Source organism: Anser brachyrhynchus (genome assembly GCF_964034855.1).
Source record: "Anser brachyrhynchus genome assembly, chromosome: 2".
In the NCBI taxonomy this organism is placed as follows: Eukaryota; Metazoa; Chordata; class Aves; order Anseriformes; family Anatidae; genus Anser; species Anser brachyrhynchus.
Window position 1 is genome coordinate 31,965,039 of NC_137695.1, and position 17,381 is coordinate 31,982,419.

At 41.6% G+C, this 17,381-nt stretch overlaps 1 protein-coding gene and 1 long non-coding RNA gene across 5 annotated transcripts in view; one reads left to right on the forward strand and one right to left on the reverse strand.

The window, feature by feature from the left end:
• Positions 1-782: 782 nt before the first annotated feature.
• The window catches only part of LOC308189874 (uncharacterized protein), a 72,882-nt gene continuing 56,283 nt past the window's right edge, over positions 783-17,381 (reverse strand). The window contains exons 1-3 of one of the 2 annotated variants that reach the window (XR_013946666.1): positions 12,629-14,502; positions 9,649-11,393; positions 783-2,741 (exon numbers count right to left, since the gene is read on the reverse strand). Coding sequence is in view for 1 of the 2 variants with exons in the window: in XM_080580443.1 (XP_080436569.1) it covers positions 11,371-11,393 (23 nt within the window). In the remaining variant the exon portion in view is untranslated. Of the gene's footprint in view, positions 2,742-9,648; positions 11,394-12,628; positions 14,503-17,381 lie in introns of those variants that run through there. The other variant, XM_080580443.1, reaches the window with a different exon arrangement.
• The window catches only part of LOC308189875, a 47,630-nt gene continuing 38,451 nt past the window's right edge, over positions 8,203-17,381 (forward strand). For all 3 annotated transcript variants that reach the window (XR_013946691.1, XR_013946692.1, XR_013946693.1), the window contains exons 1-2: positions 8,203-9,508; positions 11,048-11,252. This is a non-coding gene — a long non-coding RNA (uncharacterized lncRNA). The remainder of the gene's footprint in view (positions 9,509-11,047; positions 11,253-17,381) is intronic.

Sequence of the window (17,381 nt, forward strand, 5' to 3'; positions counted from 1 at the left end):
CTCTAAATCACCCATTTCAGAAACTGGTAATTTATTGTTTTAAAAAAAAGATGTATTTTGTACACAGCCATCTGTAAGGTCTCTCGCTTACATTTTCTTTAAATTCCTGGCTAAACAACAGAAATCAATAACCTCATCCAAAGTTTTCATTGTCTTTGAGAGCCTTTTCACTGACTTTAGAAGGTGCTGCCTTTGGCCATGAAGAAACAATGTCTATTGATACTTACTTCTATTTGCCTGGTATGTTGGCAAGACATAACTGTAGATCTTGTGCAGCTCTGGCCACAGTGGTCAATGAAAAAATCAAATTAAATAATCCAGTAGAGCTATATTTCTCTCATGATTTCTATCCTTTCAGTGATTGCCTATGTACCTGAAGTAATTCATACTATGAAATGCTGTTTTATGTATGCAGTCTGTTCTTTCTTTCCTTCTGAGACTGACATGTACAGAAAATTTCAATAATCATGAAGTCTGGCTCTTGACAGGTAATGTGACCCAAGCAGCTGCCCTTTAAGTAAGAAGTTGTGATTGAAAAGGCATCTTCTTGAAACAAGTAATTGAAACTATCTGGCCTTATTCTAGACATTTATGGTAGTGTACTGAATTGTTATAGGAAACATGAAGGGATGACAGAAAACATCTTCAGATGTGGTCATGGACCTCTGAATGTCTTTAGAGAAAAACAGAGTTCATAGAGTTCCTGCATATGGAAAACAAACATTTTTTTTCACATACTTCTATAAAAACAGAAAGTATAGTGCATTTTTTGTCTTTTTCAAGCCACATGGCAATATTTGGGAAACGTAATGCTACAATGTTGGATAACCATAGAAAATTCTAGTTTACACTGGGATGCTATGCATAGATCCATTTAGGCTCAAGATCTTTGTCTTAAGCTCCAATACTTATCTTAAGAAGTGACAGAGACCTTGTGCCAACAAGTAAGTCCATGTTAGTTTGGATGGAGTATTATTTTACCTCACAATAATGTAAGGATTTTTAGAGGAGTGCAAAAGAGGAGAAGGGCTGAAAGAGTGACAGATGGAAGGGATGAAGAATGCAATAGAGAGGAGTTAGCTGTGTAATTGACCTGACAATTTGTTAGTAAAACTAAGGATGAATGCAAATGTGGAACTTATATATGGTGTATAACAATACTGGGTAGAAAGACACACATAAGATTTGTTTTGTATCTGAGTTATTTGAGCTTCTGTGTACAATTTGTGTCTATATAATCCTAGAAGCTAGTGCAGTTGGAATAGACTAGTCTATGCAGGCCATAGCTTGTAAGGGGGTGGTGCGCCTGATATTAAGTACAGTCACTTTTGACCTTCCAATGTGAATAACCAGGTAGCTGTTTCTAACTTGCTTGACCAAAGTCAAGGTATGGGGTTCTAACTCCTTCTCAGCACTTACAGTAAGACCTACCCTGCTAAGTGAATTTAGAAACACTGCAGATTGGAAGAGTGACATCTTAAATGTGATAAGACAGCAGAGAATCTTCCTCTTTTGCATGACCTAGTTTGTTTGTGTATAATGCTTCAGATCACCAGTCTCCCAACACTTAGCTCTGTTCAGGAGCTTTGTTATTGAGGTCTGACAGCAGAGTGCTCAGCATATGTGTTTGGCCAATATGCATCAGTAGCTAGCAAAACAAATAGGATGCTTGAATGCAGTAAATTATGGCTGTGAAGTGGAAGAGAAAGTGTTATGGACTCAAGCAACATCAATCCATGTGTTGACATGTAGTAAATCTCAAGGCTCAAAGATTTTGCTAATTAAAACACATTTGAAGGGGAAAAAAGAGAGTGTTACTCCAGAGTTTAGTAATGCTAAACACAATGCTGGAGAATGTTCTTGGGGGGATGGCAGTGTAGTGGAAAATATGTGTAACTCTTTACAAGAATCCAAAAGAAAGAGGGAAAATGATGTCATTAATGCATTTATTTAGACGTCTTCCTAGTGTTATTAATTTTTAGTGGCTGGCATAGAATAAGAAGAGATCTGTACGTTTGAAACATCTTGTGCGTATGAACTCATATTTTAGCTGGAGCTCTGAAACTGTCCGACATAAATGATGGTAAAAACAATACTGTGGTGGATTGACTTTGACCAGTAGTACTGTTTCCCTTAAGCAGTAGTTAACCAGACTGTTAACTACTCTGAATTAATGGACAAAATAGCAACCCAATTTTTTTGTATGCTCTTCTATATATTGTAAGTTATGCCTATAAGTTATAGCATAAGTTATTACTTATACATTTATATAAGAAGAGTCTTTTCCCCGCCAGTTTCCCCATCAGATACCTGTCTTTTCTTAAATATACATAAAATTAAATATACATTAAATATACATATAAATAGTGGAATGTTAAAATATCTCCACTGTTGGACATTTTAAAAAGAAAAGACAACACCAGGGGTATTTTTTCAGTTTTCAGAACACAATGTCATCAATACATCACGAAGTGGTGGTTGTATTTTTTTCTTCCCTCCATCCTAACAAAACTGAGTCAAACTTTGTTCCTTAAAATGAAAAGGTAGGTTTATCTGCATTTACCTCAAGTATTTTATCTCAAGTTTTTAAAGTCCTTGTTCTTCCTGCTTGGCCGTCTTCCAAAATTTGTTTGATAAAGATCCTTTTAAGTTCCTCTTTTTTCTTCAGACACTTTATTGCAGTTTGTCCACCAAAAATACTAGTTCCAGGAGACACATGTGAGTCTCTAAAGATCTCAACACTGAAAAAATACACACAGAATTCTAACACCTTGAAACATTTTTTTTTAAGCTATTAAATGCAAATCATTAAATAAATGTAAGCTATTGGACATTCAAAACTATTTAATAGAGTAAAGGCATGAAGACAGAAACCTGAGAACACTCTCAGCAGAGGTAGCTTTTTACTCTCAGTAGTCCCTACCCCACAAAAAGAAAAAAAAATTGTTGCCAGCAGTCAGACACCTACCTAGCTGCTCACTCACTCCCCCTCCTCAATAGTAGAATGAATGAATGATAGGATGAAAATCTTGTGGGTTGAGATAAAGACATGGAGATCACTTAGAAGTTATCATCATGGACAAAACAGTCTTGAATTGGGGAAAATTAATTTAATTTATTGCCAGTTAAAATAGATATAGATAGTGAATGATAATCATAATTTAAAAAAAAATAATAATGCAATTATGCCTTCCTCTAGTCTGTCCTTCCCCCCACCCCCCCCCCACCCCTTTTTTTTTCCACAGAAGCTCAACAAGGTGATCTTCCAGGCTCTATAGAAGATAGGGATTTGCTTTGAGCATTTAAATGTTTCTCAAAAAAGAGAATGGACAGATGTGGTAAGAATCATGACTGAGAACTCTGCAGACTGTCATGTAGACTATGTGTGGTCCCCATGTACCTGCAACTGACAAAGAAACAGCTGATGGTTTCTGTTTCTGTTCAGTTGTATTATTTGTTTGAAATTTATGAGTTCTGTCAACATATTTTAAGACTTTCTGAAAGTTTTTCTCAGATTTCATACAGTATCATATCTGCATTTCTTTAATCAGTTTGTATGCAACATAAAAAAAAGACAAAGGAGAAAGAAGTTACTTGCTAGGGCAACAAAGACAGTAAGAGTACTGGCCAAGCTGCCCATTCTGGGGGTAATCCTTCCCTTCCTTCTAGCAGGCATAGTGTTCCAGGTGTGCCAATTCCCTTGCGTGACCACTGTGATGCCTTTTTGAACCTTTCTCCCTCTTATGCTGCTTTGCATATTCTTTTTCCATTGAAAAAGAAAGAAACTAAGTTTTAGAGTTTGGGGGATGAGCGACATGAAAAACATTTTATTTATATATTTCCAGCTTGCTCCACCAAGGAAAGAAAAGTAGATAAATGAAAACAAATGGCCCCATGAGAATTTCACTGTTGTTAAAAAGCTATTTTTCATTTAAAAAAGTAATTTCACTGAACAAAATTAAACATCTGTAATTGTGCTTTTGTTGATTCAGAGCCTGCTGAAGCCAACTGGGAGCTTTCCCACTGATTTCACTGATTTTGGATGGGGTCTCTTATGAACTAATGATGTGTTGTTGATTTGATGTTTGTTAAAAGGGAAGCCAGAACTTTCTGAAACTTTTCCTCAGACTCATTATCCTCTGCTCAGTTTTGTTTCTGTATTTCTTTGATGAATGAATGTATGACATCAAAAGGAACAAGGGAGAGACGAGTATGAGTTTACATTTCCCTTTCCCAGAACTTGCAAGGATACTTCATTTATTGTCTGTTGTTTTAATGTATAGCAGGCCAGTGTTCATGTTGCTTTCAAGATGGAAGCAGAGATTTTCATTATTCTATAGGAAGCATTTCCACGGCAAGATCCTTTGAACATTTTCCATTCCAGACTAAGGGAGAATACAAAAAAGCCATGGGATACCATTAGAAAATCTGATTTCATAACATTTTAAAAAGCAGCCTGTCTTCTTTTAATCAATTTTCTAGGATCCTGCTGAGGACCCCTCCTGACAGTTTGTCATCTTGTCAAAAATAAATTTTCTTTTGCCTTTGCTCTGATGGAGGTGGGGCCTTTTTTACAGATGGCTTGGTAAAGTGAGTAGGAACCCAGAAAGAGGGATAATTATTCATAAATGACATTTCCCATTTCCGTGGTTTTTCTTGAACAGGAAAGATACTCTAATGTTTGGTTCTAATGAGAGGAAAGGATTTATTGTGTCTCTGTCTTATCTCCTGGGAGTGTAAATGCTTTACTTTCAACTCTTCAAGTAGTTTTGATTTTTATTTTTTTTAAAATCCCAAATGCATTTTACTTTCTTTTGGCACTTAACTCTAATCATTATCCAGAATCCTGGCTACATAAAGACAAAATGTTAGATAACTGGACAGCTACTTAGCTGTCTAACGTAAGCTTTTCACAATAACCCGCAGGAGTACATCATTTTAATGATATCATTTCTGAAGGTTAATCTGTACTGGGCGTGAAGCATTAGGTCACATTGTATGTTTGTTTTCAAGCCCAGGAGGTGTGAGGGAGGAAGTGTTCCCTTCTGGTGCTGAATAAAGCAGATACACAGTCATGGCAAGATGGCCAGCATGAGTCACAGGTGGGAAACCGTCGTGGCACTGAAGAATTTGGCTGTAGCCACTGTCAGCATTACCTCCATTTGAGGATACTTCCCCTTCCCACACTGTATTGTTCACTTCTGACTCACCCTCACTCAGACAGATAAACCTGGGAGTCACCATAAAGAGTCTGTAGAGCTACAGGAAAGAATACATCACATAGTTACATGCTCACAGCTCACAGGTTTTAGAGCAGCTGTTTTCTTCTTCAAAATGTGTGGAACCAAATTGTAGAAGAGGGAAGTACATAAATTAAGTAAGGTTGAAACTTCTGGGCCTTAATTGTGCAGCACATTGACTAAGCACATTGACTTTACCTGCTCTAGAGAACCTGCTTTGGCAGAGGGGTTGGACCGAATGATCTCTTAAGGTCCCTTCCAACCCCTACAATTCTGTGATTCTGTCATTCTGTGATTCTGTAAGGGCATGTGGCATTTGGGGAAGCCAGGGGGGTCTTTTCAGGCTGAGCAGCTTCTCTGTAAGCTGTCAGTCAGAGGACTGGGCCTCATCTTTTGCTCCAGTGAAAATCCTAGCTTTCTTCTTACAACATATTATCTGCTAATAAATTGAGAATGGTCTAAGACCCAATGAGGATGAATAGTTTCCAGTGGTAGGAACTAGGGAGCTGTATAAAACTGTTATTAAAAGGTGAATATAATAGAATAACAACCTCCCTCTTTGTCTTTCATTTAAAGGAAATGCTGTGTTAAGCATTAAATGGCTCAATGACTGCTACACAAAGGGGACTTTCTGTACTTTCTTGTGCACAAGGAACTCAGAGATGTTATGTGAAAACCCTTGCCTATGTAGCAGACCTAGCAGAGTCTTGAGAGTTTCCAGAAACTAGTCTGAAAATTATAGGCAGCATTGCTAAAGTCCACTGATGAACTGTGGGAAAATCACTGCAGTCCTGTGTATCTTAAACCCTTTGAAAGAAAACCACAGGGGCATCATCACTGCTAATTTTGAAGAACTCAGGCAGCACAAAAGAGAAATAGCCGCTTCTCCATTACAAGACCATGATTCATGTAACATTTCTTTTCTTCCTCCTGCTTATATAATCCCAAAGTTTTTTAAAGGCTATTGTTGCTTTATTAAAAACAGCTCAGCTCCAGTTTGCTATATGTCCATTACTCTGTGAATTTATTTTTATCTGATTGCTGAACTCAAGATGCCCAAAGTGTTCCGTTATCCTCTATAGGGTTTATGTGGCATGGTTTTGGTAGTGGGGGGCTCCAGGGGTGGCCTCTGTGAGGAAGAGTCCAAAAGCTGCCCCATGTTAGATAAGGGCCAGTTTCAGCCTGTTCCAAAGGGGAGCCACCACTGCCAGAGTTAAGCCAATAAGCGTGTGTTTTTTGCAACTCTGTGAGAGCAGACTTAAGAAAGGGAAAAGAAAAGGAATGAGAACCAGCCCTGCAGACGCCAAGGTGAGTGCAGAAGTGCCCATGGAGGAGCTCCCGGTGGAGCAGGTGGATGTGGCCTGGAGGAGGCTGCAGCCCATGGAGAGCCCCCGCAGGAGCAGGCCCCGGGCCGGAGCTGCAGCCCGTGGAGAGGAGCCCACGCAGGAGCAGGGGTCTGGGGGGAGCTGCTGCCCGTGGGGGACCCGTGCTGGAGCAGTTTGCTCCTGGGGGATGGACCCCGTGGTACGGAGCCATGTGGGAGCAGGTCTTGAGGAGCTGCTGCCTGTGGGCAGCCCCCACAGGCTCAGTTTGGGAAGGACGGCATCCCGTGGGAGGGACCCCACATGGAGCAGGGGCAGGGAGTGAAGGAGTGGCAGAGATGAAGTGTTAGGGACTGACCGCAGCCCCCCTTCCTCATTCCTCCACACCACTCAGGGGGAGGAAGTAGAAAAGGGTGTATGAGAAAGAAGGTGTTTTTAGTTTGTTTTTAGTTTCTCACCGCTCTAGGTTGTTATTGATAGGCAATAACTTACATTAATCTCCCTATGCTGAGTCTGTTTTGCCCATGATGGTAACTGTTGAGTGCTCTCCTTGTCCTTATCTCAATCCTTGAGCCCTTTCCTTCATATTTTCTCCTACTTTCACATGAGTTTAACTTCCCAGCTGAGTAAAACCACCACATCTCCTCATTTAAAATATTTTTTTTCCTACATAAAGTGCATGTAGGCTTCAACTTGTGTAATATACTCCTTCTTGGTGAAAGAAAATGTCTACATGGTGCTTTACTAAATATGCCATCTTATATTTGGCAAAAACATATCAAAACTGTTTTCAAGGAAGAGGATATGGCTGAAAAAATAACTCAGAGAGTCATGAGCTACATTATCTCTGTGAGAAAGAGAATTTTCATCACTTTTTCAAAGCCAGCTTCCTACAGCATGTGTGATCAGCACCTGCCAAGCACATGGAGAATGTATGAAGGGGGAGTTTTTTCAGTGTTTAGTGAATAAGCTGCTCATGAAAGGAAGCACAACAACAATGTGCTTACTCAAGAAATAGGCATAGCAAAGGCAAAAACAGTGCAAAGGTTCCTAGACCTCCAGTGCACTTACTCCATGATGAATGCTCTTTGCTGCTAAGGCAGAGAGAGATGAGCTTTGCTTCACTGCTTACTTCAGCTCTGTCCCCTCACCTCTCCCTGCCAACCAAACAGCTGACTCTCACATTCCCTGGCTTTATGGAAATTCCTCTGTGAGAAGCTGGACTGCACCCATAGGAATATTTTAGGAATATTCACTCTGATTGTCCACAAGGTGATTTCTGCCCTTAGCAAGAGTGAGACTATGCATTAAGCTTATTGACATGGATGCTGTAGACAGCAAAGCTCGACCACAGCTTTGCTGCTGGTAGTTTCTGAGAGAGCTCCTACCTCTAGCAGCCTGCCTGGGGTGCCCTGTAACTTTCCCAGTTAACATTCAAGTTTGTGCACAGCAAGTTACACTGACTAAAAGATGTAGCCAGCAGAGGGCAATGAAGGTTAGTTTTTGGAGCGATTGTATAAAACAGTCCCAAAGTGGTCAAAAATGTAGGACAAAAAGGTCACATAAAAGCATGTTGTGAACTATTGCTATACATCTATTTCTATTAATTACTATGAGACCTAAATGAACCCTTGTAATCATGTGAGCTATAAACCTCCTTTTTAACAGTCATATTAAACAATGTAGTTCCGTATTTATGACAATATAGTTAATAGTCTTTTCAACAGGGGGAAAAAAACTAATAAAAATGATACTGTCCTAAAATAGGACAAAGAGCTTAAGCCAATAGCCAATAAAAGTGTAGCTCTTCATATAAATCCTGTTTTATTGGTCTGTTCTGGAGAGCAGTTGTTTTGTTTAACTTGATAAACAGGCCATTTTTTCCCAAGACAATTAGGTGCCTCGAAGAAAAAAGACGGAGGGCTGGGAAAGTCAGTTCTTGCTCGGCTCAGAGAAGAAAAACTGCTTCTTTCAGTCAGATGCAAAGCTCTTTATCACAGATACTATCCAACATGCTGGAAATAATGTGAACTTACAGTAGAGAACAATTTTTTTTTAACTTGGTTGACATCTGCTAGGGACATAACTTATATCCAGGCGCTTGGGCAAGCAGTTGGTGCCAAGAGAGTGCAACATGCAAGTGTTATTCACCTCTAACAATCTGGGCAACATCTTTTTTATGAGCCTAATTGTGGCTCTGAGTGCCAAATATTTTAAAACTGATCTTTTGGCATTGCTATGTTAACCAACGAACAGCTTAATAGCAGGAAATGCCTGGAGTGTTAGTGGGAAATAGTATTTATTTATTCTGTAGAAGACCCTGAAGGAGCCCTTCAGCACTGGGACCCCATTGCGACTCTGCTATGCTGTACAGGAAGGCTCCTCTGCACAGTAGACCTGGGTTTTACTACTATATGTGTCATGCCTGCTCAGCGATCTGGGGTATGTCGCTTGATTTTTTTCTGCTGAACTTCCCATCTTGAAACAGTATTAGTAATTCCTCTATTCAACGTGCTATCAGAACAATATCTGCAAATGACTATATAAAAGCTAGGCTGTGTTTTGATAGGGTATAGGAGAGAAGAAGAATATCTATTTTGTGCATGTTGTAAGTCCAAGAGAAAAGTGCTGGGCTACTTGACTGAAATGAATAGATCACTGCCTCCCAAAATTTCAGCAGAAAGCTTGCAGCTGTAACTGTCATAGTGCAATTCCTGTCTGACTACTCAGAGTAACAGAGCCTGGCAAGGAAACTACGAGACCTCATGCAAGAAAGAAAATACTCCTTTCAAAGAGGAAAAAAAAAAAAAGGAAAGCAATTCTGTGCAATGATGGCACAACCTTGAAGAGCTCAGGAGAAGGAAGAGCGAAGTCCCAGAGGAAGCAGAGGGGTGTATACCTCATACACCCAGAAGAGCTTCCCAGGACAGGAGCAATTGGCTGGTGGTAAGTGCCCTGATGTTCCTGGCTATCAGCAGTAATGATCATTATAGCTAAAGCTCTCAGCGCCTGTGTGTACTTAATTCAGAAAGAATACAGAAGATATTACCCTGTGTCAGACCCAATAAGGAGACGTTAATAAGTACCTGTTTGCGCACGAGGCAATAGTTGCTTTTATGATGTCTCGTCAGCTAACAGCGAGGAGCCCAGCTGGCGCCAGCTCAGATGTGAAGTGGGACCTACCTGGAGAGATGGCAAATATTTGACTTGGTGCTGATGAGCTAGATTTCAGTCATGGCACTCTGCTCCCTGTCAAGTGAATCGTGGCAGAGGTAGTGGGTGTGCTTGAACCCTAACGAGTCTCCTTTTAATGACTGCTGACTTTTGTCTTTTCACTGGTCTGTCTCAGACTGAGACCCCAGCATCCCAAACTGGAGGGTTATCAGACGCAGCAGCGAGTTGTGAGTAAAGGGGCTTCACATGAGTGCAGAGTGGTACATGAGGTGGGGTGACAATCAGCTGGAACTTAGACTATGTGCTCACGATTGGTAAATTAAGTGAAATTAGTGAGCACAAGAGCTGTAGACAATTCCCAAGGAAATTGTATCCATAGGCTTTAATATTTTATAGTATACATACTTATATACATATTTATTTTGAGGCTAAGGGGGTTATTACTTCAGTCCTTCAGTCTCCTATGTCTCACCCATATGACACAGGGAACTGAAATGAAGATATAGAAAAAATAAAGCATGTTTGCTTTTGATTTAAAGACCATAATAAAGCATTCACATGAGCACAAGTGAAGTGTAATCACAGAGTGGCTCTGCTCTGAGCTCTTTGACTGCTGCCTTGAGAGCTAAGAGAAGCTGTTTCAGGGGGATAATGTCCTGGGGAGGGGAACACAGAAGGGTGACAGTCCATCCCCTGGCACGGGGACCTGCTGGGTCTTCTTTTTTCATAAATGCAGGCTTCCAGGTGTGCAGTGGAGGGCAGCCTGCTTACGCTTCCCCTCTTCTAGGGATGGCTTCCCTCCTGAGTCATCAGGGCCAGCTGAGGATTTGATAAACATAAGGTTGCTCCAGTTTAGCTGCAGCTCGGTGTTTTAATGGAGTCAGGGCACTGTAATGCAGCAGCACTTCTGCCAGCCTGATGTACTCCGCCAGCATAGATTAAGTGAAATCAGTGAGCATGAGAGTTGTAGGCAAGTCCCAAATAAATTACATTCAGAGAGTTTAAATATTTTATTCATTTTATTTTTTGAGGCTAAAGGGGTTGGTAATTCAGTCTCCTATGTCCCATCCACAACTGAGACTTTCTCCTAGCTACTCCTACCCTTTGAGGACAGATAGTAAACCTTAAGGAAAAATGCCAACATCCATTGATATCCACTCAGATGTGCAAAATAAAAATCCCTAACTCCTTGCCCTCCTTGCCCTTTAAATTAATCATCAGGGGATTTTCTTTACTTTCCTGTCTTGAGCCGTAGGAAGAAGAGGATAATGCTGAAATTTTTTTTCTTTTCTTTTTTATTTTTCCCGAGAGATGTTCACACATTAGAGCAAAGTTGAAAGCACTAACCAAGGAATAGGCAACCTTCCTTCGTGTACCTCCCCTCACAACCATTTCTTCAGTGGCCAGAGAATTATCAGCTGTTTGGGGAGCGGAGGTGAAAGGCAACTCCAAGACAGTCTCTTCCTAACCAGGGGAATGGGCATTGGCCCCCCAGGAGCCTCCCAGGAAGACACAGGTGAGTTGGAAGGCAGCTGAGTCCCATACAGATGCACTGTGGAGGTGTGTGAGCATGACAATGCCCTGGTAAAGCTCTGTGGCTGGTCACTGGACATCATCTTTGAGCTGCATACAGATCAGGCATCGTGGCTGGTGGTCCCTATGATGAACATTTAATAAGAGATCCTATTATAGTTAAATGATGAAGAAAATCTTGAAAGCCTATCAATTTATGAGAAAAGTGCAATTGGTGAAAGCACTGGGAAATACACTGGGAAGAAAGAGAAATTTTGATATTTTCAAGAAAAGCAAGATTTAGTTTCAAAACTTGTGAGAGAATCACAAATGCTTGAGGTCTAATCCTTTCTCTACCATTCTTGCTTTGGCTTCAGTGAAACATAGCCAGTCCTATTATTAAATGTGGAGAGTAATCTCTAGTGCCCTTTTATATCCAATGACAAAGTTTTATGGTTAGCACTTGCATTCTCTGAAATATCTAATATTAGGATTCTTTGCTCATAAGATCAGAGTTATGTATTTTAAATAGAGGAGCAGAAAATAACAATCAATAATAGAATATCACAAATGAAATAAATTTTTGATTCTTTTTGTATTCAAAGGCTTGAAGGTGAAAGCTTAATTTACTTTGTATTTTCTGCCACTGCAGCTACAGTTAATGACATTTAATTGAATAAGATAGAATAATGAAAAGACAAAAGAACAGTTGATCAGAGAGGTGAATGAAGTTTTTGAGTTTTATACAATAGGGAAATGGGAAGTTGACAGTGGTGAAGAAAAACATCTTAAGGGAACAGATTTGTGTAACTTTTAGAATGTTTTACATCTTCAAAAGTAAATGCTTGCTGCTGTACAGGAATCAGCTATGCCATTGTTAGAGCTTTCAACAAGGAAGCTGTGTAATTTGTGACTGGAGAAAGCAAAACACAGAAGGGTAAAAATATTTTGTAACCACAGTACAGTATAGAAGCAGGAAGTGAATTAGAGCTTTCTAAATCTGGAAATATTAATAATCAAACAATATCAGTTTATTTCCAGGTAGTCAGAATTAGGTCATTTAAAAAAATGTCTGTAATCTGATAGATAAGCTAGCAATGCATGCATTCTTAAAAATGAAAGTGCCTGCTCTCAGTATAGGCTTATTATATCTTACGATGTATCTTTACATTGAGGACTTCTGTGTTTTTAACAGCAAGTTGTAATACGTCTTTGCAGCTATGAGTTGTTTCCCGCCTTCTGACCAAAAAGTCAAAAATAGACTGGAAATTTCCATTTTGATAAGAAAGCCTTAAAACAAAAAATGGCATGGGTGTGGTAATGCAAAATGTATGTTGACATCACGGGCTCTCAGCCAGGTCTGTTCTGAGCTGATCCTACCTTCTCTCCTTCCTGCTTTCTCCTTTCCCTTCTTTTCCTTCTTTTCTATTCTTCATTGCTCCAACCCTATGATGGCCAGATATGAAATGCTGCCAGTCAGGATTCCCAGGCTTCAAAGGGATCTCTCATCAGCTGAGACAAAGCCTCTTTTGTGTAGCTCTTGGAGAGTGGCTCTGGCTGCTTCTGCGCAGTTAGGGAACTTTAGTGTTTCTCTTCCCTCCAGCCTCTCGCTGCACCATCTGGATGTTGCAGGGATGGTTTTTGTGTTTTCCCCAAGGTTGCAGGTGAAGTATGATTGCAGTCAGTGTGATATTCTGCAGGGACATATCATTCTACATGAATGGATGCAAACCAGTCTCTGCCTTTTTTCTTCTTCTTTTTTTTTTGGTCAGGAAATCTCTCCCTGTAAGGTATATGTTTTAGCCTTGTGTTTTGCCAGCGTAGAACAGCCTTAAACTACAGGAAATAGGCAATACACTTGTACTGGAAATTCGTTACCAAATGGAGTTCATGGATACAGTAACAGAAAACTGTGAAAAAGAAAAGTAATAGAATTAACACTAAAAACTTTTTGATACAATTGGAATGAGGTTCTGAGGCTCAGAAAATACTACTGTGCTTTCTGAAAGGTGTCTTGGATTTTGCAGGATCTGTCAGCTTGATTTCACAGGGCTTTGCTCTAATTTTCCATGTCCTGTTCTCCAAAAATGTGAGTGCAAACAATGTGCCAAGTGCAAGCGCTGGGAAGAGTTCACCCTTCTCCTTTGAGGAAGTGATATTAAATGGGTGAGAAGGCAGCACAAGAACAGCCACAGTGAGTCACATCTCTGATCTGTTTAACTCAGTATTCTATCAGCTAGGGTAGCTAGCAGGAAATATTTATCACGAATACCAAAAATAGGGCAAATATAGTAGTAGTCTTTCTGTAAGAGAATCCAAGAACTGGGAGAGAGGGATGAGGGCCACTGAATGAGGCTGAACTGAAGTTCTCTTACCTATTTGCAATGCAGAATTTTAAATTGCCTATGATTTACTCTCATGTAGAAAGACAGAGCTTATCAATGGCTTTGCAAAAGGAAAAACTTGCATTTAATTTCTCTTTGCTTCTGGCAGTTGAAGTTTAACATCACTGTTTTCTGGGGTCAGAGGCTTCTCAAGGCAGACGTAATGTCCTTCTGCATGTCAGCAGCAGAGTGCTGGTTCTCCCCAGCGCTTTCACACACTTGTATTTTCCTTTGTTTCCTCCACTTCACAAATCCAGAAGATCTTACCTCTGGTCAGTGGCTCGGGGCATCCATGCCTGTCTAGATCATGTGGCTCTTTTTTTTTGTTGTTGTAAGCCTATGGGACTGGGACTGTAGGAGTGAAGTTGAAGGTTGACACAAATAGCCTTCTGTGCTGACATAAAAAAAAAAAAGGCCTCAAATAAAGGTGGACATTCATTTTTGAGAAAAAACAAGCAAACAAAAAAACCCAGCAAATTGGAAAAATTACTTCCAGAGACTTGTTCACTTTCTTTTGGAACTGAGGGACCTGTGAGAGTAGTGGCCTAGTGACCACTTCATCTTCCCTGCTCAACAAGAAGGATGCGGGCATGCAAAGTTTCATGCGACAGTTTCTTGGGTAAGTGTTACATTTTTCGCAGATGTTTCAAGAGGGAATGCAATGTGGGATCTGCTTTCTATGATTCCAACTGAAGGAGAACCCAGAAAGGTGTGCTGTGAGTCACCTTTTGAAAATACTTCTAGATGCTCTTAGGAAATGCTCCTGGAACATTAGAGTATTGAAAAATGTCATAGTGAGCCTAAATCAGCACGGCCTTTTTACACTTTGTGGATAACAAAGGGCACACAAAGACACAGCTAAGGGCAGAGCTAGGGGGTACAACAAGGAGAAGGTTTTGCTGACCGCATTATACAGTGGTTACAGGATAGTGCAGTTCCTTGTCCTTCACTGGGCAAAACTCTAGCACACAACATCTTTTATTCAGCATTTAACAAAACCATTGCTGTGCCGTGGCTGCATTTCTGGGTGAAGCCAGTCTGACACTACCTTGGGGTAGAAATGTTCTAGGTATAACAGAAGTGTACCTTGCAATAATGAAAAATCCTTTTACAAGCTAGAGAGTAAAGCACTCAGAACAGAAGAGCTGCTCTGGTGGCCCCAAGGTGATGTCTCCCAGAGCAGACAGAGAGGGGAATGTACAACAGCAGCAGTATTTTACAATAATTTACATGAAGAGTAACAGAATGACAGAACATGAAGCTACAGTGAAAACAGATGAGATTTCTTTTTTCTAGCGCTAATGACAGTGAAACGTTCCCACTAAGAATTTTATTGAAACTATATGTTTGGGGGAGGAAAGAAAAATCTATTCTTTCTTTCTTTTTCCTTTTTCCTCCATCATCTTTTAGGGGACAGCTTCTCCCTAAAAGGTAAACTTAATTTAAAAATAGAGGATAGAAAAGGCATATTAATTTTCCTTATAATATGTCTCACTGTCCAAAATGAGTGTAAGCTTTTCCCTATTGCTTTCTCTGACAGATTTGTAGGAGGATGGATGGCAAAACCAACTGCAGCATGCTACCTTTATAACGTAAAAGGGCCAAGGGCCATTTGAAAGGTGGCTAAGGTCACAACATGTAACATGTTGCTCAGCGACACCTTGGAGCCAAGGAGTCTCTCATGCTGTGACTCAGCTCCTCCCAGGTATGTGCCTTGGCCGTCTCCCAGATCTGCAGCAAGACCTGGGCATGCAGCAGCCCCAGCAAGCTGTGCCTGCTTTTCCCTGGGGAGCAAATGCAGGGGCAGAGGCTGTCACATGCTGCCTGGATGACAGGGGATACAGGACAGAGGATGGGGATGGGGGCAAGAAATGCACTGCAGAACCCCACAGGTTTAATTCTGTCATTGTCTGCAGCCTATAACAAAGTGTAACAAAGGCTGAGACATACAAGTGGTTCCAAGCGAGCGGTGTCAGCACCTCCACTGAGTACTCCTCCTTCCACCATCCCTTCTCTCAGAAAATATAAAGTATTTGACAGGTAACAGATAACATTGCCAGGCAGGGGAGTTTCAAACACTTACAAAGCTTTCATTACTCAGACTAGGGTGGCTCACCAGAGCTGGCTGGGGACACCCCTCTATGGGCACCACAGCAAGGAGATGTGGATTAGCTGTAGGGCCCCAGCAGCCAGTACCTTCCTCCGCATTTGCAAATAGCCTGGGAGAAAGCAACCAAAAACCTTTGCTGCTTTTGCTTCCACTTTAAGGGGATGGAGTGGGAGGCTGGAGGCATGTAATATCTGATTCATGTGGTGCTTGGCGCAGAGGAGCCAAGAGTTATTACCATCCCAGTGGCCTAGGGCAAGAGAGGGATCTTCTGGGAAATAGCTGCAATGGCTGCTGCGGTTGAGCTATTCCGGTTTATACACAGCAGTAATGTTTCTGTGGCGCCCAATGTTTTAATCCAGATCAGCAGGTCTTTCCTATACTGACCTACAGATCTCTATCAAAACTAATGCAAGTCCCTTCTGCTTTCAGTGAAAAAGGTGGTTCGATAACCTTCTGCTGCAATGCTGCTCTTTATTACAGGAGTAATTGCCCTGGCCTAGCAAGTCTGATGCCTTTGTGTTTGTTCAGGTTTTGCACACTTGAATGGTAATGCCACGCTCAAGCAAAGAGATATAAACCACTGAGCCTCTTGTGTTTCTAACAAACAGCACATATCATCTTGCTGTCTGCTTTTGCTCTAATTTGTGGGACTCCTTTTCCCATAAAGGCCTGTGAACATGGCCTTGGAGATTTTTGCCTCAGGTCTCTTGTGGTGTTTTTGATTCCTCATTGTGTTCACAATGACAGAGCCCCTTTTAAGATTCAGTCTGAACTGGCGGTTCATTTTGCTTGCAGTATTCCAGCTGCTGTTAAAGACTGACTTCATGGGCTCGCCATGGTCTTGCCAGGGCCCCTCCTCCACATGCCTGCAGTTCCTAGGTGTGATTAACAGGGTTTCCTCATGTCTCAGCTATAAAACTGCATGATCAGATCCAATCCGACAGTGATGCTTTGTGATAAAAATCTCCTCTCCACAGACATGAAGGAGCACGATGGCTGTCAGGGAACCCCATGCCCCAGTCAGAGAGAAGGACACAGTCCCTGACGGGGCTGTCCCAGGAGTGCCATCAGCTCCATGTACCAGGGGTGACACCAGCACCGGCGGCAGCTGCTCTCTAGAGCAACCTTCAGTCTGAGAGTATGGGACACATTACAGGATGTAGGGGAAGTGCATTTGGGGACTGCACAAAGCTTATTATGGGATTTGTGGAGGAGGAAGCAAAGGTAGGGAAAAGGAGGGATCAAGGTGATCAACAAGGTGACCAAGGGCACTGCCTTCTGCGTGCATGTGTGTGTACGGAGCTCCGCGTACCGGCAGCTGGAGTCAGGCCCTGGGTCACAGCGGCCTACATGCCTGCGTGCAGCATCCTCAGCGAGTGAGAGTAACTGTTCTGGTGTGCGGTGGCTAGCAAATAACGAGCTGGACTAGCCAGCAAGTGGGATAACTGTCCTGGGAGCTGGATTGCAAAGCAGCTGTAAGATAATTGTGTCTCTGTGTCTGAGACCACCAGAGGACTTGGCTACCACGGGGACCGGGAGGCCCAGGGCAACTGCTGCAGAGACCACAGTGTCTGGGGCAGACGGAGAGGTCTGTCTGTGTGTGTGGTCCGTGTGTCTGGGCACAGGAGGGCTGCAGCCT